The sequence below is a fragment of the Podarcis gaigeae genome (assembly GCF_964106915.1).
Source record: "Podarcis gaigeae genome assembly, chromosome: 8".
Lineage (NCBI taxonomy): Eukaryota > Metazoa > Chordata > Lepidosauria > Squamata > Lacertidae > Podarcis > Podarcis gaigeae.
Window position 1 is genome coordinate 34,503,865 of NC_139684.1, and position 26,915 is coordinate 34,530,779.

A 26,915-nucleotide genomic window follows, 5' to 3' on the forward strand; every position below is an offset into this window, starting at 1 on the left:
ATATGGCAGAAGGTGCAAACATACTTTCGTGGGGAGGGAATTCCACTATTTAGGGGTTGCCACAGAGTATGCACTCTTGTGGGCTGCCACTCCCCCCCCTTCTGAGGGTGGAGGAACTCCTAAGAGGGTCCCTACTGAGAAGGGGTACCTTCAAACTCTTCAATTATATGATTCACCCACTTCACTACAATCCTCACCCCAACGATGGCACTGGGAGCCACCGGAATGGTTATTTCCTACATCTTGCAAAGACCATGCATCCTCCTTACCTTGTACCGGTATTGTAACTGTCTGTCCATTATTTGCAGTCACAGTTGCGGTCGCTACAGTTACTAAAGTCTGCCCAGGCACAGGAGTGACAGGTATTGTTTCTGTGGAGACGTTCTGAACAGACATTGTACTGATCACGGGCTGCTGGGAGACCCTCACAGGAGTCCGAGTGGCCTCAGTAGGGGGGTCATTATCAACAAAGAGCCTTCTCCTCGTAGGGTTACTTGTCGGAGAGCTGTATCTCTCATAAAGCGTGGTTGGAGAAGATGAAAGGCCTGCAGATTGACAAAGAAAGTGGGGGGAGAATTGCATGTAATCCAATACCTTCTTATTTAAAGTTTAATCCCACTCAAAACATCAGATTAAGGGCTCATGTACATTTTGGATGTGGCAAGGTTGTCAGATTATTTTACTATGTCAATTTCATGGAAGAGAATGCTCCTTGTGAATACGCCAACGTAAGTCACAGCTGATTATCATCATCCTCAGGCCTTTTCCCCAATATGATCATGCCCTGTCCAATATGAGGTGGTGTTTAAGTAGTAATATTCTTGATGTGCAAACACTGAGACAAGATGCACCTTGTGATAAGCTGAGTAAATCTTACCCTTTCCCAGTGTTCCAGTTTCAGCACGAATCTCATTCAGTCTCCTTGGGGTTAAAGGGGAACCTGCCACACTGTTTCCATTTGACTTTTCAAAATACTGAGATGGCATTACCTAAAAACATAAGATTCATGCATTTTTTATCCTTGCAAAAACTCTTAAAAAATGTTGCTCTCTGTAGTCCAGTTCAGCCATTAGAAGAACATTCTGCAGCCTTTTAGAGGTTTTTCTCCCTGCTGCTTTTTGTTGATTTTTTAACCTCCACTGTTATGTCCAAAACAGGAGTTACCATTTACCAAAATTGCTTCAAATCATGGTTTTAATCTAGTGCAAACTGTGGCTAATGATGTCCCAGTCTTCCCTACAACCCAAGATTTGAACAACAGTTTTGGAAAACCCTAGGAAGCTGTAAGAATAGTAAGTTGGGATCTAAATATAATAGAAAATTCCAGTTATAAGCAAACTGGGAAGGGGGATTTTAATGTGATCTGGTGTTTTTTTAAGAGACCATATATTTCTTTAAATAAATAAACATGTAGGAACATGAAAGCACACAATCCCATAGCATGGTTGAGATATCTAGAAACATGACATCTGATCTGTACATTACTGTCTACTATACATATCTATACATGTCTACTCAGAAGCAAGTCCCATTTAATTCAGTGGTACTGTACTTACTCACAGGAAGGTGGTACAAGACGGCAGCCACAGTACCAGTTTAATAAACATGATTAATCTGTTTTCTAGTTACTTCATGCAGGAGCCAGATACTCCAGTAATAATCCTGGACTGCTGTGACAGACTTAAATGACATTCTAATAGAACTAGATCAGTTGGGCACATTGGAGGGGAATGGTTCTTAATGTACATCTTTAGATTTTCTTAAAAATTGCTGGTTCAGTGTTTCCTTGCAGAAAGTAATGAGGGATAACAAGCTGGATCTGCATGAAAGTCTGCTTAAACCTATATGATGAGCCTGCTGGCAAATAGTCTCCCCCCATTTCACTCACCCTCTTGCTGTCACTGGGCAAAGAAAATGAGATACTGAACAATCAAATGATGTCTAAAGGAAAGGAGGACCCATTATTGACCAACAGCAGGACATGAAGACTCAAGGGATGGTTGTGCCCATTATATTCCTAGAGGCCAAGCTGCTGGCAGTTTTAATGTAGAATTGGCTGAAGACCTGAATCCATGCATCCTAAATAGCTTCACTGACTACAAGAAAAAGCACTGCTGGCAGACACCACAGACAGTTTTTAAGGAGCTGCCTCAGTAGAGGAATGGGATGGGGGAAAGGAGCTCTTATCACAGCTCTTATCAGCCCCAGCCAGAATGGCCAACCACCAAGAATGATGGGAGTTGTAGCCTGAAACTTCCATAGGGTAATAGGTTGGATAGTGCTGGTTTAGGGTTAAGTTGGTGGTAACTCTCCACAGGCTGGGCTTAGAATCTGACTGACAGGTGTGTGGGGTTCAATTCAGACAGACTGCAAAAACAGGAGTCAGCCCTCTGCTTCTCAGCTGATGAACAGGGGCTAAATCCTTCCCATTTTGGTTAAACAGGCAGAATAAATTCCCAAGTTCTAAACAAAGAAGTATACACACACACGGCAGATAAGCCCCATATTTTACCTCCTCACATGTGGGAACTTTATTTTCATTTTCTTTGATTTTGTCCCACAACGGTGATTCCGCTTTCCATGCCAGACTTTCTAAAATCTGCTCTTCGATGTGATTAAGGTGCTTCACTACCTCTCTGCAAAGGCCATCTTCTGCTCTAATCAGAATCTCAATCACCTATAACAAATATTGCAAGTTTAAACAAACAAACATTGTTATGTCTTTGAAACTACTATGAAATTCAATAGCATTTTTAAAAATTAAAAGGTGTTAACTTCTTAGTAAATTATAACATTTTCCTTGCTGACTTTTAGAAGTCAGAGCAAATGGTAAAAAAGAATTCACCTTATAAAAGTGAAAGGCAGGAACATCAAATATATCGGCGATGAATGGGAAACTATCAGTTGCTTTGTAAGAGTAAATAATTATCTCGAGGCAGCAAGCCATGAGAGATCTGTGAAACACATCATGCTCCAGAATCCCCTAGGATAGAAAAAGTGTTGTACAGTGAATAATTCAATCAGTTCAGCATAAAAAATGCAAAAAGCATTTCTTCATTCAAGCAAGTCCTTTAAAAAATCTAACACGATATAATTTGCCACTAACTAATTTGCACCAGTAAGGTGGAAGTTGACACTGAGCAGGCAAAGGAAAATGTCTGAGTTATGCATCTCTATCACTTTTTCCTAAACCTCATGGTTATGGCCAATCACTAGGACAGGAAGACCCATGTTCATGAATCTCCTGCACACACAGACTCCTCATTTAATTTCAATTTAGGAAGGCAGCATTTCTTTGTTGGGGAATATGCACACCTCACAGGTCTCATCCACTTATAAAGACAGATCCTTTCTGGGCAATGGACTTATCATGCAGCCAGTGTCTGTTGGTTATTCTGGGACAACTGGGATAACAATACCTGTCAACAATATTAAATGTTTTTAATACTGCCAAGGTTTATATATATGAGCATTTTAAAATGACCATTTTATTCACTATCATGAAGACTGCAACTCACATAGCAATTTCTCCGGAGGAGAGGTTATACTATTGCATAGAAGGGAATAAACTGCTTTGATCTCAAGGCAACAGAAATTTCATTAGTTTAACATTATGTTTACACAAACTATGAGGTTAGGCAATCTTAAAGACCCTGCAGAAAACAATGACTAAATTGGTGCCAGCTTATGGACTGATTACCATAATTCTTATTGTAGGTAAATATTTCATTTTGTATTAGTTTCTTTTGAAATAAAAGATGTTGAAAATTTATGTGAACTATTCTGACTTACTTACAGATAAATCAGCATCTCCTAGTCTTCTCTTTTCTTGCTCAATGACAGACTCCAATACCTTATAATAAAGGACCTCAGCAAGACGAAAGTGTTTTCCAACAATTTCTGCACATTAAGAAAAGAAATTCAAGACTTGGGGCTAGATTTCGTCAGCTGCCATTAAAAAGAATCGTAATGGGGGAGGGGATTGCTTCCAAACAACAATAATTACCGTATTTTTCATCCCATAGGACGCTCCGTCCCATAGGACGCACCTAGTTTTTTTGGGGGGGAAATAAAGGAAAAAATTTTTCCCTTTATTTCCCCCCCAAAAGCAGGTCGGGGAAACCAAACCAGGTCGAGGAAGGGCGCTGCACCTCCCTGAGCTTGTGGGGCTGGCCGATGTCTGCCTCAGGCGGCAGGCTGCTATCCGCAGCGTGGGGAGCCCTGCGGGGAACCCCTGCAGGGCTCCCCACGCTGCGGATGTCTGTCCGGCGCGCGGGGCGCTCTGCTTCAGGGCGCCCCACCCGCCGGGAGGCAGGCTGCTATCTGCAGTGTGGGGAGCCCTGCGGGGCTCCCCACGCTGCGGATGTCTGTCCGGCGCGCGGGGCGCTCTGCTTCAGGGCGCCCCGCCCGCCGGGTGGCAGGCTGCTATCCGCAGCGTGGGGAGCCCTGCGGGGAACCCCTGCAGGGCTCCCCACGCGGCAGATGTCTGTCCGGCGCGCGGGGCGCTCTGCTTCAGGGCGCCCGACGCTCCGGGAAGCAGGCTGCTATCCGCAGCCTAGACAGCCCTGCCGGACCTCCTGCAGGGCTGCCCGGGATGCGGATGTGCTCCCGAAGCGCCGGGCGCTCTGCTTTCAGGGCGCCCGAAGCTCCGGGAAGCAGGCTGCTATCCGCAGCCTAGACATCCCTGCCGGACCTCCTGCAGGGCTGCCCGGGCTGCGGATGCGCTCCCGAAGCGCCGGGCGCTCTGCTTTCAGGGCGCCCGACGCTCCAGGAAGCAGGCTGCTATCCGCAGCCTAGACAGCCCTGCCGGACCTCCTGCAGGGCTGCCCAGGCTGCGGATGTGCTCCCGAAGCGCCGGGCGCTCTGCTTTCAGGGTGCCCGACATTCCAGGAAGCAGGCTGCTATCCGCAGCCTAGACAGCCCTGCCGGACCTCCTGCAGGGCTGCCCAGGCTGCGGATGCGCTCCCGAAGCGCCGGGCGCTCTGCTTTCAGGGCGCCCGACGCTCCAGGAAGCAGGCTGCTATCCGCAGCCTAGACATCCCTGCCTGACCTCCTGCAGGGCTGCCCAGGCTGCGGATGTCTTCCTGAAGCCTGGAGAGCGAGAGGGGTCGGTGCGCACCCACCCCTCTCGCTCTCCAAGCTTCAGCGAAAGCCTGCATTCGCCCCATAGGACGCACCCAGATTTCCCCTTCATTTTTGGAGGGGAAAAAGTGTGTCTTATGGGGCGAAAAATACGGTACTTTAAAATCCCTTGAAACAAATAGAAATTACAAACATGTTCTTATAAGGCTATACTGCACTATTTCCAGATGGATCAGTTTTCGGAGAGAACACATGTTCAAAGGCCAGGCAGCTTTCAAATACTAGCTGCACTGTGTACAGGGAGCACTGGAAATATCAGAACACAATGGAAGTTGCTTTATATAAGAGCATAGTATGGCCTTACCTTTAGAGAAGCTACCAGGTTCTCCCTGTGATGGTGTTCTCTGACAATAAATGTCATACATTTCTTTCACCCTGTTAGCAATTGACAAAGAAGGATCCCTGGAACAAGCCCTGGCCAGAAAAAAAATCAATTTAATTTTTTTGTAAATTAAGAAGAAAGGGGTGATATGGTTTTTCAGAATACTATGAAGTAATACCACTTTTATCCAGCCATTGTTCATAGAATTATTTTATTTTTAACATACTGCCTTCAGCCAGGGTCTACTTAGGGTAGACCTACTGAAACTAACAAACCTATGTTAGCCTAGTCCATTAACTTCAATGGGTCTACTCTGAGTAGGACTAGCATGAAATGCCACCACAAGATGGAACTCTGCATGTTTAGTTTTGCTAATTTTATTACATTTTGTTGTGTTGCATTTCCAACAAATAAACTGATTTACCATGGTAATGAAATACCATTAAATGCCAATTATAAAAACAGGTGTCGTTATTTCATCCAAGAACAGGGGAGCATAAGAACAACACAGTGTATGCTTTCTTATACACAAAGAGGCTACATGTAATCTTAAAAGGTAACTACTCCAGAGAACTGTATCTCTGCCCAAATGGAGAGAGGGGGGAAATGACAAAGCTGTTCATGCATCTGTGATCACAATACTATGTATTCTGAAGTAATATAATATCAAACTCCTTCAATTAATCTAAAAATTCTTGTTTTCTATATTTGGCTTTCCGGTCTGTAATGTTCCAGGAAGATTAGACCAACTCATTTTAAAGCAGTGATTCTACTAACCTGAAAATCTGCTCAAGATTTTCACTAGGGGCATTTTTCAGGCCTGTCAGCATTGTATGAAGTCGGGTCAAGCTGTATGTGGCTATGGAAATGGGACTTGTACACGGGTCGCTCTCCTTTATATACTTTCGACCAGTAAGAGGTGTTGCTATTCTAAAGGATTTTGCCTAAACAGCAGCAACATGAAAATATTTTAAGAACTGAAATTACAACAATGATTACATAAAAATTAATTATTTCATGATTCAAAATATTTTTAGGCCACTTTTCTGGGTCAAAGCCCATCTAAAGAGCTTACAAGCAAAATAAGAGACAAAGGTTAAAATTAAAACTTCAAAATATTACAAATCAACACTTAACAAAACTGGAGAGAATGTAATTCAGTTAGACCAGGCTTCCTCAAACTCGGCCCTCCAGATGTTTTGAGGCTACAATTCCCATCATCTCTGACCACTGGTCCTGCTAGCTAGGGATCATGGGAGTTGTAGGCCAAAAACATTTGGGAGGGCCAAGTTTGAGGAAGCCTGAGTGAGACCCTCACTTGGTTAACAAGCATGATGTCTGGAATAGTTACATCTTCAGGGCCTTCCCCAAAGTCTGCAACATAGAGATTTGGTGCTGGCCCAATGGAAGGGCCAGCATGGCTGTGGGACCACCATAAAGAGGTGCATTTCCATCCTGGCAACCCACCTTGCCAATCTGAGGGTGAGCACAGCAGAATATCTTAAAGTTATTACTGTAAAGCTGACAACCTTTACTTTGATTTGGGCCTGGAAATGCACCAGAGAAACAAATACACCCAGAGATGTAATTCTGACCATGGGCAATATGCTACTATGACTATTCTAAGGACAGACAACAACTCACCAATAGAACACACGACAGACCACACTATACTCACTCGTTCAAAATGTTCCTGCAGATTATATTTCACTTGAACTCTTTTGGTTGTTTCCATGCCTGAGGCTGTATTTAAGCATCTTCGCAAGGTTCCTATTTCTTCATCTGCATCATCTCCAAGAAATATTCGCTCATCTAGATTTCCAACTGACAATATGTACTCCTCATAAGCCTTGTTGATGGCTTTGCTATATTTGGGGGCGTGGGGGGGGGAGAGAGATAAACAGTGTTGAGTACTCAAAATATAAGTGACTGCAACAGAACGGAGGGAAGCGTTTCAGTAAAAAGGGTCTTCCTAGGCCTTTTCGCTTCTGTCATGAGAAAAGTCAAACAGGGTTAGAATTTCTACAAAGTGTTACCACAGAAAACTGTTGGATCTTTGATTCCTTCTATGATACCTTTTACAAAGTGTAACTACTAAGCCAACATTTATTTCCTCAAAATATGGCATCAATCTAAATAGTGAGAATCAGCACTATTTTTCTAGAAAAAGAGGTGTCGGAAAGCACTATGAACACCCCTCCTTGTTCTCTTATAACTCGTGTTGCGTCGCCTTCATACTGCATCTTTTTGCGTTATGTCCCGCGGCAACTAGGAAGTACTGGAATGGGTTACTTCCGGGTTTCGCTGCTTGTGCCTGCACAGAAGCGCCAAATTACGCCACGCGCCTGCGCATACACAGTGCTTTGAGTTGCAGGCATTTCCAGTTACGGACAGCCCTCCAGAATAGATCCCATCCGTAACACGAGGTACCACTGTAATGACAATGGAGTGGGGGCCAGCACTGGGTTCTGGTGAGTTCCAGTTGAACAAATCCTTACTGAGAACTATCAAAATATAATAAAGTAACCAGCAGATATCTAACTGTATAAGATGAAACTGCTGACAGAACTGCTCTGCTCAGAGTATCACCTCTCAAGATATGGATTAACCTTTCAGGTACATATGCAGATGCCTTGTTCCTTGCTTCCCCAGGCAAGCAATCAAACCAGGAAGTCTTCCATTAAATGTAAACAAAGCCAAGATATTAAGCCAGGGTCCAGCAGCTACATGTTTGGACAAAACACTTGTTCATCCCCCAGCTTCATCTTGAACCAAGTTATGATAATGCAAACATGCGAAATGATTTGGATCTTCAGTTGATCATTTGTTAATGTAGAGGAAGGGGGTGGGGAGGAGATTTCTGGAACCCTCTTCACCACACCATCTCCCCAAATCTCCCAACCCCTAGAAGCAGATTTTTTGGGGTTAAAGGAAAAGGGGGAGTCAGAAAGAAAACTAGGGTCCAGCCATTAACTTTTAATATTTAAAGGTGAAAAGAGAGCTAGGAAAACTCAACTAACCTTGGGACTTTGGTGCACATTCAAAGGCAAATGGATTGGAAGAAGGGGTGGGATAGAAATTTAATAAATGTGTGTGTGTGTGTGTGTGTGTGTACGTGTACACACACACACACACACACACACACACACACACTGGTACCTCAGTTTACAAACTTAATCCGTTCCAGAAACGGATTAAAACGAAACAGTTCTTTTTTTATATAATTATACTTTATTAATTTTCCATACAATCGTACCACATTACAATTTCTGTTGAACTTTTCGGTTTTTTGACTTCCTTCGGCTTTTCTACCAATCATTCGAATTTAATTTCTTTAAATACACATTTCCAAATTTTGATATTGCCTTTATGCCTTCCCCCCTCTTATATTTTACTTTTTTACAATATTTCTTATTTTATCACAGAGCTTCTCTAAATGCCACTAACATTATTTCAAAACGAAACAGTTCTTAAACCGAGGTGTGCTTTCCCTAATGAGGCCTCCTGCTGCTGGTGCCCTTCCACCGTTCGGATTCCATTCTGAGACCGAGGTAAAGTTTGCAAACCGGGACCCTACTTCCGGTTTTGCGGAGTTCGTAAACCGAATCGTTCGTAAACAGGACTGTTCTTAAACCAAGGTACCACTGTACATACACACACACACACACACACACACACACATACATACATTTAGGCAATTTGTCAAGGATGCTCCTGTTTAAAATACCTTAAAAAGGTACAAATGCATTTGAGGAAGCTAAAAAATTATAGCCCAGGATTTCACAAGTAACTAAAACTGAGTGGTTCAAAATATGGTGATTTACAGGAGCAAATTTCATACCATTACCAGTGATAGACTAGGCTTTAAAACCTAGCTCTAAGCGGTGAGGGATGTTGTGATAGATTGAGAGCAAACTAATGGAACCTCTGTATCCAGCAAATTCTGTGACTACCAATGCTATTGTTCTACAAAACTCACAAGCTTTCTCCAAAGTTTCCAGGATCCAGTAAGCCCATCAGATTTTCTTCCTTTCCCTTTAGAATCTACAAGAAAACAGAACTAGTGTTAAGTGCAAGCAATGGAATAATGACAAATCATTAACGAAGCATAAAATTTTAAAATTAGTTACATACCTTTTTCTCAAAAAGTTTCCTCACATAGGGCTTCCAAAAATGTTCTTTTATACCCTTGGCTTCCAATACTAAACCATCATGTAAGGAGCAGAGCTTTTCAATGATGCAAGGAGTTTCAGACAACACCTTAAAATCTTTACTATGGAAGTCTTCAGGCAGCCCTATGATGATATCAAGTAGCATTGGGGGTAGGGAGGGGAAGGGAGGAGTAAAAGTATTTTAATATGAAAAAAATTCCAACACTCAATCAATCTTTATTGCAGTCAAAGACCAGACAACAGAAACAGAAATAACATCAGCGACAGGTATGACATCAGCATCAAGGAGCAGACACAGTAGGCAAAATTGAAAATTCCCTATATACTTATTTTTATTAAAAATAACACTTTCTCAACTAAAATCTACGATTCAAAGTTTAAAATCAGTATTCATTCACCGACCACCTCTGTCACTGCGGCAAACATTTGGGCTTTTTTATGTGAATCAATTAGCTGTTTTATGAAGGAATTTTTGTTTCTTGAAGACTATGATACAAACCATGCTCTCTTCCTTCACTTTTCATCAATCCAGCCCTGTGTATGGATAAACAATACGTTCTTTGGCCTGCTGTATTTTCTATGGCTAGGTTAGAGAGCAATTAAATGTGCAGATAAAGCAAAAGGGTGAACAACCTGCATTATATTTAATCCTTTTTAGAGTTCCGCTCAGTGTGGTGCACCTAATCTTTCAGTCTAATATTTGGTTCACTACACTCAAAGCCAAACTAAAAAAGCAAGTTTTTTTAAAAAATTAAAAATAATGAATTTGTGGCATACCATGAGCAGCATTATATAAATATTTTTAAAACGTACCTTTAAAACTAGGATTCAGAAGCTCCTTACGATTTGGGCACTGGAGAGCATTTCCATAGACTAGATCGAGGACACATAATAATAGATGGTAGGAATTGACTAAGTCATCACTGATCATAGGGAAATTGCCTGAGAGATTACAAACAAGCTTTGAATTACATTTAAGAAGATTTCAGAATTCTCAAAAAAATGCAAATGACTGTAAATTTTAAGATTGGACAGTTACCAATATTACCTTACAGTCCTTTACTCATGAATCTTTTAAAAACACATACATCATTCATTGTTACTATCAAAAAAGATTTGACTGAAAAACAAAGCATGGGAAAATGTTCAGTATTGCCTCTGGGTAAATATAAAAATGCAAACTGAAATATTACATGCTCCTTTTTAGAAGTTTCAATGTTAATGTAAAAATATTACTCCTTTCTTACTGTACTTAAGTTCTCACTGTTTAGAAATCAATTTGTATTATGATATCCTACAACGTATTATAAAGAAATGTTGTTTAAAAAGCGTTCCAAACTTTAACAAGATGAGTGCAACCCTTAGAAAATTTCTCATAGAATAAACTAGACTTCTCCAACCTGCTGCCCTCTAGATGTTTTGGACTCCAACTTCCAACAGTCTCAGTCAGCCTAAGTGGTGGTCAGAATTAAATGGGAGTTGTACTCCAACAACATCTGAAGGGCACCAGCTTAGCATTAACAGTGTTCATTAATCCATGTGCATATGCAATACTGGAACAGGTATGTAAATACATTATAAATGTAAATGCATGGATCAGATACCTACTGACATCCGATTTAAAACTGTTGTCATGTAAATTACAGATAATAATACATTAATACTGTAATACTATAAACTAAAAACTGTACATATAATAACTTCCAAAGCAGGAGTGTTGGGACAACTGATATTTCAAAGTTCAGCCCTATTACTCTCTAATTTCTTATTTGCTATTTTCCTTTTAAAAAATTAAATAGCAAAAAAGTGAGAATACTGCTACTGTTTAATTGCTGACTCAAATAAAGAACATTTCCACCTTAAAGAAACCACAAATACTGAATTACTTAAAATCTGAGAAGGAGAATAACTAATCATCAGCAACTGTATTGTTAATACTATGTTAGTTTACAGTACCTTAGCACTTGTCTTACCGCACACATTAGGCAAGAGGCTAATTCATCTGCACCAGAAGTAGTAAGCAATAAATCTATATTACTTTCTGTGCAGAGAAAGGAAGTTGCAAGTGCTTATCTTTAAGCAAAGCTGGTCAGACAGGCAAGCCCAAACTTGTCCTTGAAATGTGGTTGCCATGATAAACGCAGAAGAAACCCTCAAAAACAGTGCAAACAAGGTCCCATGGCTATTTGTCAAAAGCAAATGAAGCCTGTGCATGTGAAACTCCACTTCACAGTTTACAAGCTACATTATCCCATTTTAAAGCCTTAAGTATTCCATGGGAGGTAGCTGCCATTCTTGCAACAACAACAAAAAACAATTTGTTCTCATGGACTGAATAATAAGCTAGAAGACAGCAGCTCATTAATAGTGCTCATTAAATTGCAAGTCTTTAATAAAAAATAGATAGACAAAAAGTCCTGTAGTTTCTGACACTAACCCCTATAATCCTAGTCAATTTGCTTCCATCAGTCTCCCTTTTTAGATTAATTGTCCAAGCAATTATTCTGTACTTTACTTGCAGAAGTGGGCAGTTTTCAGGGTTGCAATATCTACTTTGGTTTTGAAACCCAAGATTCACTATCCAGAGCCAGGTACAAAAGGCATAGAAGAAAAGAATTATGAGTCAATAAATTGTTTTGAGTATCAGAATTCAGCTCACAGGGAGATGTTAAACTACAGAGAGTCAGAAATCCTTGCCAATCTACTTCAAATCATCTAGAGATCTACCAGTAGATCTCAATAGACCTTCTGCCCACCCCTGCTCAACTGGTATGAATCTCAGCAAGAAAATAACAGTTTTTTCCCCTTTGAAAACAAATTCATGGTGGGTTTTGAAATAGAACACATTCTAGGAACTGTATTCCATCTCAATGAGCTGTGATGCTCATATTATTTTTTTAAAGGTAAAGGTAAAGGTACCCCTGCCCGTACGGGCCAGTCTTGCCAGACTCTGGGGTTGTGCGCCCATCTCACTCAAGAGGCCAGGGGCCAGCGCTGTCCGAAGACACTTCCGGGTCACGTGGCCAGCGTGACATCGCTGCTCTGGCGCGCCAGAGCTGCACACGGAAACGCCGTTTACCTTCCCGCTAGAAAGCGGTCCCTATTTATCTACTTGCACCCGAGGGTGCTTTCGAACTGCTAGGTTGGCAGGCGCTGGGACCGAGCAACGGGAGCGCACCCCGCCGCGGGGATTCGAACCGCCGACCTTTCGATCGGCAAGCCCTAGGCGCTGAGGCTTTTACCCACAGCGCCACCCGCGTCCCTTTTTTTACATTGTAACAAAAGATTAAGAATGTTGTATATTTACTCAGTCAACCTTTTGACAACAGTTATCACTACAAATAAAGCAGCACATAAAGTAGGACTAGATGTTTAAAGCCAATAGAAATACTCAGTTTAGACAACAACATTTTGTACTTGTATTATAGTTGATTTAAGCCACCAGGAGTGTAAGAATTGTTAGGACAACAGTCTACAATGGGTGTAAACCAAAGCTTCCTCCACAAATTATATAGACACTTCATACCTTCAGACAAATTAGAGACACTTAAGATAAATCTATACACATGGTTAAAACAGAGGTCCCATTTAACAGCCAACACCCATAATTCCAAGTTTGTTAAAGAGAACAAGAAGAATGGCTATGCTATTTCCCATCAAGCTTTAAAAGGGAGAGCTTTCAGCCAATTTTCAGATACCCAAACATCAGTACAAGCAAGACTGTATTAAAGATACAATCCTATGTGTACTTAACTGGGAGCAAGGTTGACTGAAATCTAAAAGCTCAGAGAAACAAAACACAATGAAAATGGTAATAAAAGGGACTTTTCAGTAGTGGTTCCCAATTTGTGGAATGCTTTTCCTGGTGAGGTGAGTCTTCCTTTTTAATAGCTTTCAAGAGGAACTGAAAAACATCCCTCTTTACCCAGATATTTGATGGACGGAAAGATACTGTTCTTGGAAACCCTGAAATCACTTTTGAGACAATGATGCTGTGGGTTTGTTTGTTTTAAATACTAAACAAAGCGTGGCCATATTAATTACACTTTTTTATTTTAGGGAAAACCAGAAGACTAGCTAACCAAGTCAAAATCCAAATGAAAAAGGAGGCAGTTATGAAAGAAAGATCATTCTACAACTTTGGAGCAATTATTAAGGTGCATTGCTATCATCACACCTCTTAAAAGATGGTATCATGAAGGCTATGGAACACAATATTAAACATCAGTTCTTACCTTTTGCATAAACAAACAGCACCCAGGAAAACTGAAAAACTTCAGAGACTGTGCAAGGCTGTCTCCTTTTTAGTAATGATGCCATAAAAAGAAACAAATTATTATATTTTCATTTATACGATGAAGGATCTCAAAAATATACCACTCCTATAGAAAAGTCAGACACACTCTGGGCTGTATTGTGAATGCTGCACACATAGATTTGCTTATTCTTTTCCTTCTAGACTGACAGCTCAGGAGCTTTCAGGCTAGGAGGGAGATTGTGCAGCACTCACAGTCCTCATAGTTCTTTGTTTCATTAAACAGGGCAAGGATACAGAGAGTATGCATGGCCATCTAATTTTGTCCATCAGTCAGAAGCCTGGAAAGACACATAGAAGCAGGAGAGTAACTGATGGTGGGGACAGAGAAAGGGGACAGGTGAACTAGTGCAGGTGAGCGAAGCAAGGATTGGGGAGAGCATTTCCTAAGAAGTTAGCTAACAAAAGGTACTAAACATATTTACTTACAATGAAACTAACATGCAACTTCCAATTAAATGGGGTCAGAATACAAATCTTAGTTTTTTTAAACAACAACAATGTATTAATACCTTAATTAATTTAAGAAATCCATACCTTTGTTTTCTTCCTCTCTGCTGGCGTGGTTGGTCATCTTGAGGGTACTTGAAAATATCCTGAAAAATGGGTTCATACTTCTTAAAAATTACAGCAGAAACTGTAAAGTTTCTTTCTAATCTTGTGGTACGTTCTCTGAACTGGGAGGGTAGATTTGCCATATCTTCCCATTTCTTCATCTTGTTAAAAAATTCTATCAAACTGAAGACATTTAGATTATCAGAAATATAGTCTTATGAAGTATCTTTCTAAAAACCAATTGTGATTTATGTAACTTTGCATGACAATAGAAAATATGCAAGGAATCTTAATTTTCAAACTTTTTAATAATAAATTAGGAAAACGAAGGACAGCCTCTTTCCTATTTTAAAATTGAAGTAGCTATGACTACCTGTGTGTCACTGCTGTCTATTCCTCTGAATGTTCCCTGCCCCCTCCTAAGTAGAACAATATTTATTCAATGTTACCCCCATAAAACATGTGTGATGTTTCCATTTTCAACTCTATTATAGCCTCTCTTCAATTATGGTGGTCACATATTTTGTGATTGCTTCTTAGCCAGTCCTATGGCAGACTATGCAAGATCCGATAGCTCTAAGGCTACTTTTAAGGGAAATTGCTATAAAAATGCTTCCTAGGCGAAATAGTATATTGCCTCATATGGCATAGGGTTGTATAATTTTTGGGAGATATCTTATAATATGACCCCAACAGGGATCATACTACCCTATTTAAAGGCATGTACACCTGGAGTCCATTGGAGTACCTCCCACCATCTGAACAAAGCAGTGATAGATGAGACAAGTTAGCAGGATTTAAAAGCAATAATTACATCAAAGAAAAAGCAAGACATACAGAGATATTGATTCTAATGCATGAAAGTATCTTAACTTGCAAGCATAAGTGATCTCAGACTGCCTTAAGTAATAGGTCTCACCTGAGAGCCAGTCCTTCCACCTGCGTTTACTTAGTTACTCTCTTTCCTTTTCTCATGCAGCTAGTCCATTGTCTTTTATCCAGGGGCATAGGAAACAGGGGGCAGGGACCCCCTCGCCCCAGGTACCTACTAGTGCGGTTCATAAAAAAACTTTTTTTTTTTAAAAAAAAAGGCTGCTCCAAAGGTCTTATCTTACTACACTAGGGATTATATAGCTATAGGTGAAATTTCATGCATATCAGTTAATATCTTGACCTTCCTCCACGAAAATAGCTGTTTACTTGGCCATTTTCCTATGTCGTGAAGGCTGAAATTTCAATTAAGTAGAGCAGGCATTTTTTAAAAAAGTTTTTTATGAACTGACCTACTGCCTTACCCTTCGCTGGGCTTCCTGGGTCCTGGAAAGTTCGCCCATGTGAAGAAATTGAGACTAGGCCAAGTAGATTAGGCCTTGCCTTGCCTTCGCCCACACAGCCGATTGGCCAGCTGGGTTGGGGGTGGGGCGAAGGCAAGGCCGAATCTACTTGGCCTAGTCTCATTTTCTTCACATAGGCAGATTTTCTGGGCTGCTGAGGAGGCCTGCCAAGGCCACTGCTTGTCCTGTGCACCCCCTTTGGGCCCCAATCCCCCTCCGAAAAGCCTCTGCTCCCCCCAAAAGTGGAGGATGCAGGACACTGGCAGTGCTGCCATCCGATTTTGCCTAAGCAGGGCGCCAGGAGGAGCAGCTCAGCGCTACCCTGGGCACTCGGCAGGCCAGCCTCCCCTTTGCCCCTAGCCTCCCCTTTATGAAGCTAGGATCCCCTGTCTCAGTCACACACCCCCGTCTTCCCTGTATGAAGCTAGGACCCCCCCTCCCAAAAGCAGTCGTGTAATTAAAAGAAGATGAGAAAAATCAGCAAAGCAATTCTGTGGCTAACTGAACAATTCCTTTAAATAGGGTCTATTAATGAAGTTCACACTTTTGACAATCAGTCTGATGCTTTTGCAGAAAAATATTCCTGGACACAAGACTTTTATTTTTTATGCCCTTTCAGTCTCCCTTCTCGAGGCTAAGTACAGCAAACTGTACATTCCCACCCCTCTCCCCAAGGCTGGATTTACTTCTGTGTGCTCGTGTATCTGTGTCTCCCTTGTATCTATTAGGGACTATTCTCTCGCCTTTCCTTTGGTATCTATGCTACTGATTACTTCTGCTTTTTTAATTTTAGAGAAAGTGCTTAATTTAAAAAGGATCTGTACTATAGAATAACAGTGGTAACAATACATAAATATTTTGGGGAGGGTGCTCCCAGAGCCCGAGCGCCACCATCCCAAAGAGGATAAAATGGGCGGACTTTGGTACTCTTTTGTCCTGTCCTCCCCCAATGTCTTTCTCTCTATCTAAGCTGGCTCCCTGCCTGTTACGTTACATGCGGGGAAACCCGTGTGGGGTTCCTCTCTGTGTAAAGGCTTCAAGCTGTTCCTGCACACGCCTGACAAATCTGCCCCATTGTCAAAATTTATATATCCCCCCACCTCCAGTCTCAGTTGTTGTGTGTCCTGGCTGAGGGGAAAAACAGAAGATGGATGGCCATCGGTCAGGGATCGTCTAGTTGAGATTCCTGCATTGCCCCAGGGGTTTTGTCTAGATGACCCTCAGGGATCCCTTCCAGCTCTACAATTCTCTAGTGCAGGCTTGTGCAGAGTTTTAGGTACAAGTTGGATGCAAGGGGTGCATAGGATGGCAGCCCATCTTATGCACTGTTGGCTCGGGAATAAGTCCCACTGATCATGATGAGAGTAGATTGCTGCTGTGCAGTCCTATTTTTTAAATAAATGTTTTCCTTTTCAGATAATACAGAGCATGGTGAAATCACGATAAATAAAACCTCCCCTTCAATAGTTTCAAGCACTACTACAGGTTCCACATAATATCTGTACTGCATTGTTTACTGTGACAGCACCCGCACTTTGGAACTCCCCGCCTATTGCAACAAAGCATGTGACTTGCTAGACTCTTTTTGGGCACCTGCTAAAAGCATTCTTCTTTAGGCAAGCATACCTAGATGCTTAGGAAGTTGAAGTAATTTTAATCATAATATTTTAGATTTTGTATGTTTTAAAGTAGGATTGTTAAACGTAAAACCATTTTTGCAGGCAATATTAATAATAATAATAATAATAATAATAATAATAATAATAATAATCATCATCATCATCATCATCAATGGGGGGGGGGGGAAACGACAAGAAATTTTCCGCATTGGGTACCAACTGATCTTCCTATGCCTCTGCTTCTATCCCCTTTGGCTTCCTAGTTTTTTCTTTCTTTCTTCCCCTCAGTGATAATCTCTCACCTAGTTCTTTACCCTGCTAAGCAAATTTGACCATGCCTCCTGCCCCACCCCCAATTTTTTGGTCAAACTGTCTTGCTAAAACTCTTGAGCTGTAGTATATTAATGCTAAAATCTGTTTAAGCATATTTGCTACTGAAGATCTGTTCTCTTATCAACTTTCTATTTAAAAAACTTACCCAAGTATAAGTCATTTTTGCTTATTCTGTCCATTCTAATTGCTTTTACCTATGATCTCTATGCCAATCCAATGCTTCTTATTTATTTATTTTTAAAATATTATTTATTTATTGCATTACAAAACAACAAGAAACAGTATTGGAACAAAATCTACCCTCCCATCATTTCTGAAGACATGAGGTCACATTACAACAGAGTTCACATCCCTTAAATTGTTGTATTGCTTTTGCACAGCAATTACGGTTACCACATCAATCATTTACAATATGGAGGTGGTCCCATGCTTTCCTCTTTCACACTGTACATCATAAAAGCATGCAAGTCTACTGAAAAAGTCTCTGTTTCACTCCCTTTGCTATTTTTAGTTTACTGGTTATTTTTTCTGTCAGAGCTTATTATCATCTTTCTTTATACCATGTAGACAATATCGCATCCTCTAAGAAATTCCAATACCTAGCTGTTACTAGCTTGGCTGCTAATGAAAGATGGCAAATAAAATGCTTAAAATGCAGATTTGTATTGTCCCCTAGGTAAAGATTAAGTGAAGCCAACTTGGGCCTCTGACTATATTTTGTTCAGCTATCGCTCCAATTTGATTTGAATGCTTCCTCAGGTCTACCACATGTTCTGTGTCCCCATTATTTCCCCTCTTTCTGTCTATAATTAATCTAAGTATCCATGATCAGACAACAATGTTCATGTATGTGACCATGTGCATGTTATTCTAGTCTTACAGTGAAATTAATGGACCTAAATTAGTCATGTTGATTAACTCAATGCATATCTCTCTTTTTTCCTCTGCTGTAAAACTTTTCACCTCAAGCGTAAGTATGAAATGGTACAGAAAACAGAACTTTGGACAAGCTGTGCTAAACAACAACGCTGATGGAAGTGAATCACTTTTTCATTACAAAAATTATTCATGCCAACATTTAAGTTGTTGATGCATGTTTGTATTAGTTGATATACTGCACTTAAATAAATGTTAAACAAATATCTCTGACAGGAAATAAATATAAACATACTGTTGTTACAAAGGGTCAAATCAGCAAGAGCAGTTTTAACAAGTCAAAGTGATTAAAGTCACTTGAAATATTATATTTAGCAAGGTTATCCGATCCCCATACAGCTAACAACCAGAGAGCATTGCCTAAGTCATGATAATAGTCTCACTAGTTACTTACTATAGCAATTCACACATTAGTATCAATTCTAAAACTTTCTGATTTGTTAAAATAGAAGTTACCTTTGTCCTGAGCAGCGCAATATTCTTATTAAAGATACATAGTTTCCTTCAACGGTTCCTCTGCTCACTGTTGGGACAGCTTTTCTGCAAGCCACGTATAAAGAACATGCTAGCCAATGTAGATCATTTCCCTGTTACATTAAAAGAAGCAAAAGCAGAAGTTGACTCCTCTCTAACTCATATGTCTAAAACAGAAAGGTTTTATTTTGTTACAGCAGGCGTCGCTAACCTATGCCCTCCAACTGTTGCTAGATTACACTCCATGTTCACTTGAGCTGTTGAGAGTTGGAGTGCTAACCTTAGAAGTGCTACATGTTAGCCACTCCTGAACTACAGATAAGATGAATGATCAGGGAGTGGAATGAGGTTTCAAAGAGGTACATCACAGCATGTTAAACTACTCTCTGAACAGAAAGCATCAAGGCCGTATCACAACCAGCTTTTTAAAATTATTTGTACTTATTAGCATAATATGGAGTCTCTATGTGCCTCTTGGAAGTTCCTTCAGTTTAAATATAATTTGCCATCCAGTGCGGGGCAGAGGAGCTGCATTGGAGAAACACAAGCTGAAATCCCCTTTGGGCACACACAACCTATTGCACAGTTATTTCGAATCTCAGTTTATATGTCAGTAAACTCTTATAAAGCAGAGGGTGTGAAGTAACAAACGACATTAGAGAAGCAGCACTCACTGAAATGAAATTGCTAAGAGGCAACTGGACACAGAAAATATTTAACAAGGTCAGAGATTAAAGCAAATATAAGACTATATTTGCAAGAGCAGCCTTTCCATCAGTAGAGGGAGAGAGGTAGGATTGCAGGGTATCTCCATCAGCTGTGCTGAAATACTTTTTTTGGGGGGGGGCACCTCCTTCCCTTTAAATCTTTCTATTTTTGCTGGTCATTACAGTAATTCTTTAACCAAGTAATAGTGCTTGAGTTTTCTCTTTCACTTCTCCCTTCCAATCCCTTTCCCTTTTAGTGTAAACCTGTTAACAGGTACTATCCTACCACTGATAGTTATAAGCCATTCTGGGAGTCTGGTTTTTGGCTGAAGGCCAAAATAAACATGTTTTAAATAAACAAAACATTTTAAAATACAAAGAAAGCGTTTTCAACATTTCTTGTATACAGGGTCTTGTTAGTTTTGCAAAGATAGCCCTCACTGTCAGCAGTGTCAGCTGCATGTTGTTCTGGTTTAAATCCAGCCTAGCATTGTAACAAGATATAGGTGAGGAAAAGACCAGAGAATAGAACTTTAAAATAAAAGCAGTTGTGGGAAATATAGGGCTACTGTTGAAGTAATTACATTTCTCAAAAGCATGAATTGATAATATTCAAAAGTAATAATCTTTTCAGAGAAAGCATTAGATTTATCAAAAGTAGTTCAAACAACTTTAAAGTTAAATTTCTGTTTATTTTCTTAATGTAATTTATCATTCTGAAAATGTGTTCTCATTTATCATTCCTGAAGTGTGTTTTCATTTATCATTCCTGAAGTGTATTTCCAAGTGTAGTAAGTGCTGTACTACTACACTTTCACATCCCTTTCAATCCACTTCAAAATACACATTCTACAGAGAAGTACACTCTCGGCCTGAAAAGCAAGATGAGCACCGTACCCCATAATCACCTTTGACTGGACTTAACCGTCCAGGGGTTCTTTACTTTACTCTAAATCTACAGAGCAATTCATAAAACATCTGATTAACACAGGGTACAAAAGTGTCATATTCATGTATGTTACATGAGACTGGGATGGAGAGGAAAAGAAGATTAGAAATTAAAAACCAAGAGGTTGACTACAGACAACTATTTTGACTGGTAAATTATTACAGCAGGCATACGGCCATGTGGTAAATGGAACAGGAATAGACAACCTGCAGCCCTTGGATGCTGGTGAGCTATAAATTTCACTATCCCTAATCATCTGCCATTTTGGCTGGATCTGATCAAAGTTGGAAGACCATAGTCTCCACACCATTGGGTAACTTCTACCTCTGCCAAAGTCCCTTTCGGGTGGGATATATAATTCTACCTCATGGCCTCCACCCTATCCAAGCTAAGGACACACTCCCTTCCCTCAAAGCCCCTCCAATCAAGATTTATTTCTAATTCACTGCCTCTAACACAAGCCCCAGGGACGCTGGTGGAGCTGTGGGTTAAACGACAGAGCCTAGGCCTTGCCGATCAGAAGGTCGGCGGTTTGAATCCCCGCGACAGGGTGAGCTCCCGTTGCTCGGTCCCTGCTCCTGACAACCTAGCAGTTTGATAGCACATCAAAGTGCAAGTAGATAAATAGGTAACGCTCCGGCGGGAAGGTATTTTTTTTTTAAAAATAAATATTTATTAAAGTTTTTTGATACAAATGCACAAATAATAAACAACATTGCTTATATCAAAACGTGGTTTCATCACTTCTTTGGACTCCCTCACGTCTCCCGCTCCCACTTACATCGTTAAAAAGATTTTCCAAGCAAATTATCAACTTGTTTACAATCTTATATCCACTCATTTAAATACAATCTAGCAATTCTCCAAAAGGTTTGTGTTTTCTTTAACCTCACTTATCATCAAATTCAAATCTAATTTAGTGGTGGCCAATTATTTATAATCTAGCATCCTTCTTAACATTCAACCAAATTACAATGTTTTTGTAAATACGTCTTAAATTTCTTCCAGTCTTCCTCGATCCTCTCTTCTCCCAGGTCTCGGATTCTGCCAGTCATCTCGGCCAGTTGCATATAGTCCATCAGCTGCATCTGCCACTCTTCCAGTGTGGGTAGATCTTGCGTTTTCCAGTTCTTAGCGATAAGTATCCTTGCTGCCGTTGTTGCATACAGAAAAAATGTTCGGTCCTTCTTTAGCACCTTCTGGCCGACAATACCCAGAAGGAAGGCCTCTGGTTTCTTAGTGAAGGTATACTTAAATACCTTTTTCAACTCATTATATATCATTTCCCAGAAGGCCTTCACTTTAGGGCAAGTCCACCAGAGATGAAAGAATGTTCCTTCATTTTCCTTACATTTCCAACATTTATTATCAGACGAATGGTATATTTTGGCAAGTTTAACTGGGGTCATATACATCATTTTCATTACATTTTCCTTCAGAGCATTACATGTGGTGAAGTTCAGCCCAGTGGTCCACAACCTTTCCCAGTCCTCAAACATAATGTTATGCCCAATGTCCTGTGCCCATTTTATCATAGCCGATTTAACCGTTTCGTCTTGTGTATTCCATTTTAACAGCAGGTTATACATTCTAGATAGTACCTTAGTCTTTGGTTCTAGCAATTCTGTTTCCAACTTCGATTTCTCCACCTGGAACCCTAACTTTCTGTCATTTTTAAAAACTTCTTTAATCTGAGCGTAATGTAACCAGTCTCGCACTTTATCCTTCATTTTCTCCAAACTCTGTAATTTCCAATTGTCTCCATCTTTTTCTAATATTTCCCAATATTTTGGCCATTTGGCCTCCATATTGGGTCTTTTTCGGGCCTTAGCTTCCAGAGGCGAAAGCCACCTCGGAGTCTTGTTTTCCAATAAGTCTTTGTATTTTATCCAGACATTAAATACTGCTTTCCTGACAATATGGTTCTTAAAGGCCTTATTGATCTTAACTTTGTCATACCATAAGTATGCATGCCAACCAAAAGCATTGTTAAAACCTTCCAAATCCAACACATCAGTGTCTTCAAGAAGTAGCCAGTCTTTTAGCCAGCAGAAAGCTGCGGCTTCATAGTACAGTTTTAAGTCTGGCAGGGCGAAGCCCCCTCTTTCTTTCGCATCAGTTAATATCTTAAACTTAATTCTGGGCTTTTTGCCCTGCCAGACAAATTTAGAAATATCTCTCTGCCACTTCCGGAAACACTCCGTCTTGTCCACAATTTGCAATGTTTGAAACAAAAACAACATCTTAGGCAATACATTCATCTTAATAGCAGCAATTCGGCCTAGCAAAGAAAGCTTCAATTTTGACCAACTGTCCAAGTCTCTCTTAATTTCAGACCAACATTTTTCATAATTATCCTTAAATAGACTCAGATTTTTTGCTGTTATGTTTACCCCTAGGTACTTTACTTTTTTAACCACAGTTAGTTCTGTTTCTCTCTGAAACCGTTCTGACTCTGTATCTGTCAAGTTTTTCCCCAACACCTTGGTTTTCTGTTTATTTAGTTTAAATCCTGCCACCCGACCAAAGTCTTGAATCAGTTGTAATACTCTTTTTGTACTAGATTCTGGCTCCTGCAAGGTCAAGACTAGGTCATCTGCAAAAGCTTTAAGTTTATATTGTTTCGCTCCGACCTGAATCCCTTGCACCAACCAGTCCCCTCTAATCCTATTCAAGAGCACCTCCAGGACCGAAATGAATAGCAGAGGGGAAATCGGGCAGCCTTGTCGTGTACCTTTTTCAATTTTAAACTCTTCTGTAACCACATTGTTAACTATCAATTTTGCCTTCTGCTCTGAGTATATTGCATCAATCCCATTCTCAAAACCCCGTCCCACTCCCATTTCTTTTAAATTTCCCTTCATAAATTTCCAAGAGATATTATCAAAGGCCTTCTCCGCGTCTATGAAAATTAGCACTGCTTTTATGTTTATGTCTGTTTGCAAAAGTTCCAAGATGTCAATAATGTTTCTTGTATTAGCAAACATGTGTCTACCTGGGAGAAAGCCTGCCTGGTCTTTATGGATTACTTCATTTAGAACTTTTTAAAATCTTCTTGCCAAAACGTCTGCAAATATTTTGTAATCCACATTTAAAAGGGAGATGGGACGATAGTTCTTGAGTTGTGTCTTTTCAGATTCCGATTTGGGTATCAATGTGATGAAAGCTTCTTTCCACGATTCCGGCGCCCTCTTCCCCTCTATAATTTCATTGCTGACCTCCATCAGTGGTTGTATCAAATAGTCTTTTAATGTCTTGTAATACTTGGAGGTCAACCCGTCTGGTCCTGGAGATTTGCCCAATTGCATGTTCTGAATGGCTTGTTCAATCTCTTGTCGTGTTATTTTACTCAGGAGTGATCTATTTTCTTGTGAGAGTTTTTTAAGTCCATTTTCCCCCCAAAATTGTTTAATCTCTACCTCATCCTGCGGCCCTTGAGTGTATAATTTTTTGAAATATTTCTGAAAACTTTTTCTAATCTCCACGGGGTTCTGAATGTTTCTTCCTTCAATTTCCAAATTTGTAACTGTATTTAATTTTTGTCTCTTCTTCAACTGCCACGCTAGCAGTTTCCCACATTTGTTTGCCGATTCAAAGGTTTTTTGTTTCATTAGTTTAATCTTCCACTCTATTTCCTGATTTATCAGTTTAGAATATTGTGCTTGATGAAGTTTGATTTCTCTCAGAATCGGCTGTGACTTCGGATTTAATCTTAACTTCTTCTCTAATTCTTTGATTTTCTCCAAAATCTTGTCTTTCCTCTCGTTTTGTGTCCTTTTCTTTACAGCATTCTGTTGTATCAAGAACCCCCTCATCACGGCTTTGCTTGCGTCCCAAATAGTTCTTTTTTCCACCGTAGTGTTCATATTTATCTCAAAGTAGTCCTTCAAAGTTTTTTGGGCCTTCTTAATGATCTCCTGATCTCTAAACAAATTGCCATTCATCTTCCATCTAAAGGAACCGGTTGGTAATAGTGTCATATCCATTTTCAGTGCATTATGGTCGGAGCAGGTCTTTGGGCAGATTTCCACCTTTCTGACCTTGGGTGCCAGACCTGTAGTTATCCATATTTGGTCGATTCTTGTCCAAGTCAGCTGGGCTTCAGAGAAAAATGTTCCTTCTCTTCCCAAGAGGTTTCTCACTCTCCAGATGTCAATCCAATTCATATTGTCTGTCATTTCAAAAAAGGTCTTTGGTAGTCTTCCGTCTTTTGTGACGTTTTGGCTTTGTGACTTATCCATGTTAGTTGATACGACCCCATTCATATCTCCCATCATAATGATGTTGTTATAGTCCAGATAGTCCAGCATAATCTCATGCAACTTCTTATAAAATTCCGATTTACCTTCATTTGGAGAATATAAATTCCTAATATCCGGCGGGAAGGTAAACGGCGTTCCCGTGTGCTGCTCTGGTTCGCCAGAAGCGGCTTAGTCATGCTGGCCACATCACCCGGAAGCTGTACACCGGCTTTCTCGGCCAGTAAAGCGAGATGAGTGCCGCAACCCCAGAGTCGGCCACGACTGGACTTAATAGTCAGGGGTCCCTTTACCTTTACTTACCACAAGCCCCACCAACTCTAAGATTATCCTATCTAGATTTACTTCGGCTTCACGACTCTGCCTCTCTACAAAGTCAAAGCCAATCCCCTCCACCACAAGCCCAGCCCACTGCAAAAGCTCTTTCTGCCAAGCAGTATTTTTTTTCTTGGGAAAAAATGTGAGGGAAGTTAGCTAGTTAGTTTATTGTGGGCCCAGCCACAATGCCACTTCCCACCCCCCACCCGGGGTAGTGGCTAAATGTAAGACAATCTCAAGCAGACAATGATCTGGCCTGGAAATGGTCACAACTGATTGCAGATATAGGTGGGTTTTTGGCTCAGGCATTGGATATATATCCGTTCTAGCCCCCCACCCCCAAATTATTTAATAAAAGGAAGGGAACTCAGTTCCCCAGAGTTCCTGCTCAAAAAAACGCCCCCTCCTGCCAAGATGAAATTCTACTTTGTGACCACGCCCCTCCGCAAAGGGCCCCTCCCTTTCACCCAAGCCCCTCCCACCAAGCAGACCCCTCCGCCCCCTTCGCTGCGCCCCTCCCCCTACCTCCAGAGTGTAATTCCTCCTCATGCTCTGGTAGCTCAGCCAGGCCTCAGCTCGGGCGCGCTCGTCCATGTTGAGGCTGCTGCACAGGTCCTCGTAGCGCTGCCGGGTGTCTCGCTCCGCCTCAGCTGCTGCTGCTGCCGCCGCCGCCGCTTCCTCCTCCTCCTCCTCTTCGTCGTCGTCCTTTTTCTCCTCATCGCCGTCCGCTGCTCCTTCTTCTTGGACGGGCGCGTCGGTTATGGCGGCCCCCGCTTCCTCTGCGGCCGCTGTCGTCGCTCGGGGTGAGGCGACGGGGGTCGGCGAAGGAGCGCCCCCTCCGGCGGAGGCAGGCGCGGCTGCCTCCTCTTCTCCTTCGTCTCCGCTCAGCATCGCCACTGACGGGCGTGGAGAGGATGAGGAGAGCGGAAGGCGGCGGCGGCGAGGGTCGCGCGCAACAACGCCGGCGAACTCGAGAGCCGCGGCTCGCGCACAAGGGCGGGCTGCGCCTGCGCAGCAGATTGTTTTCGTGCGTTTGAAGCGAAGGTTGGGTGGAAAGAGAGAGGCCGATGCCGAGCTGGACCCCTCCTTCCCACAGCCGCGGCGTTCGAATCTAAACACCTCGCCTCCCTCACCCCCCCTGCGGCCCCGCCCCTCACCGCTCTGCTCATTGGGTAAGGGCGCGCCCACGCGAAGCCAATCAGCGTGCTGCTGTCTGCGCAAGAGATTTAAAAGTGAAGAGCGGCGGGGAGGGGAGCGGAAGTGGGAGCGTTCGTTTCTTCTGGGAACTACAATTCCCATAAAGCGTCAGCCTCAGTGAGGGGCGGGGCGAAGTGGGAAACGTGTAATGTGTCATTTTCCTCCTCCATATCAATTGTTTAGTCGTGTCCGACTATTCGTGACCCCATGGACCAGAGCACGCCAGGCACTCCTGTCTTCCACTGCCTCCCGCAGTTTGGTCAGACTCATGTTTGTGGCTTCT

At 41.5% G+C, this 26,915-nt stretch overlaps 1 protein-coding gene across 1 annotated transcript in view; it reads right to left on the reverse strand.

Moving 5' to 3' along the window:
- The window catches only part of RBL2 (RB transcriptional corepressor like 2), a 34,754-nt gene extending 8,056 nt beyond the window's left edge, over positions 1 to 26,698 (reverse strand). Inside the window, exons 1-15 of the mRNA XM_083750445.1 lie at positions 25,961 to 26,698; positions 19,185 to 19,315; positions 14,489 to 14,689; positions 13,872 to 13,936; positions 10,450 to 10,578; positions 9,599 to 9,759; positions 9,444 to 9,508; positions 7,143 to 7,329; positions 6,242 to 6,408; positions 5,447 to 5,556; positions 3,797 to 3,900; positions 2,846 to 2,983; positions 2,513 to 2,677; positions 878 to 989; positions 270 to 545 (exon numbers count right to left, since the gene is read on the reverse strand). Coding sequence (XP_083606571.1) covers positions 270 to 545; positions 878 to 989; positions 2,513 to 2,677; positions 2,846 to 2,983; positions 3,797 to 3,900; positions 5,447 to 5,556; positions 6,242 to 6,408; positions 7,143 to 7,329; positions 9,444 to 9,508; positions 9,599 to 9,759; positions 10,450 to 10,578; positions 13,872 to 13,936; positions 14,489 to 14,689; positions 19,185 to 19,315; positions 25,961 to 26,326 — 2,377 coding nt within the window. The 5' untranslated portion in view covers positions 26,327 to 26,698. The remainder of the gene's footprint in view (positions 1 to 269; positions 546 to 877; positions 990 to 2,512; positions 2,678 to 2,845; positions 2,984 to 3,796; positions 3,901 to 5,446; positions 5,557 to 6,241; positions 6,409 to 7,142; positions 7,330 to 9,443; positions 9,509 to 9,598; positions 9,760 to 10,449; positions 10,579 to 13,871; positions 13,937 to 14,488; positions 14,690 to 19,184; positions 19,316 to 25,960) is intronic.
- Positions 26,699 to 26,915: the final 217 nt, after the last annotated feature.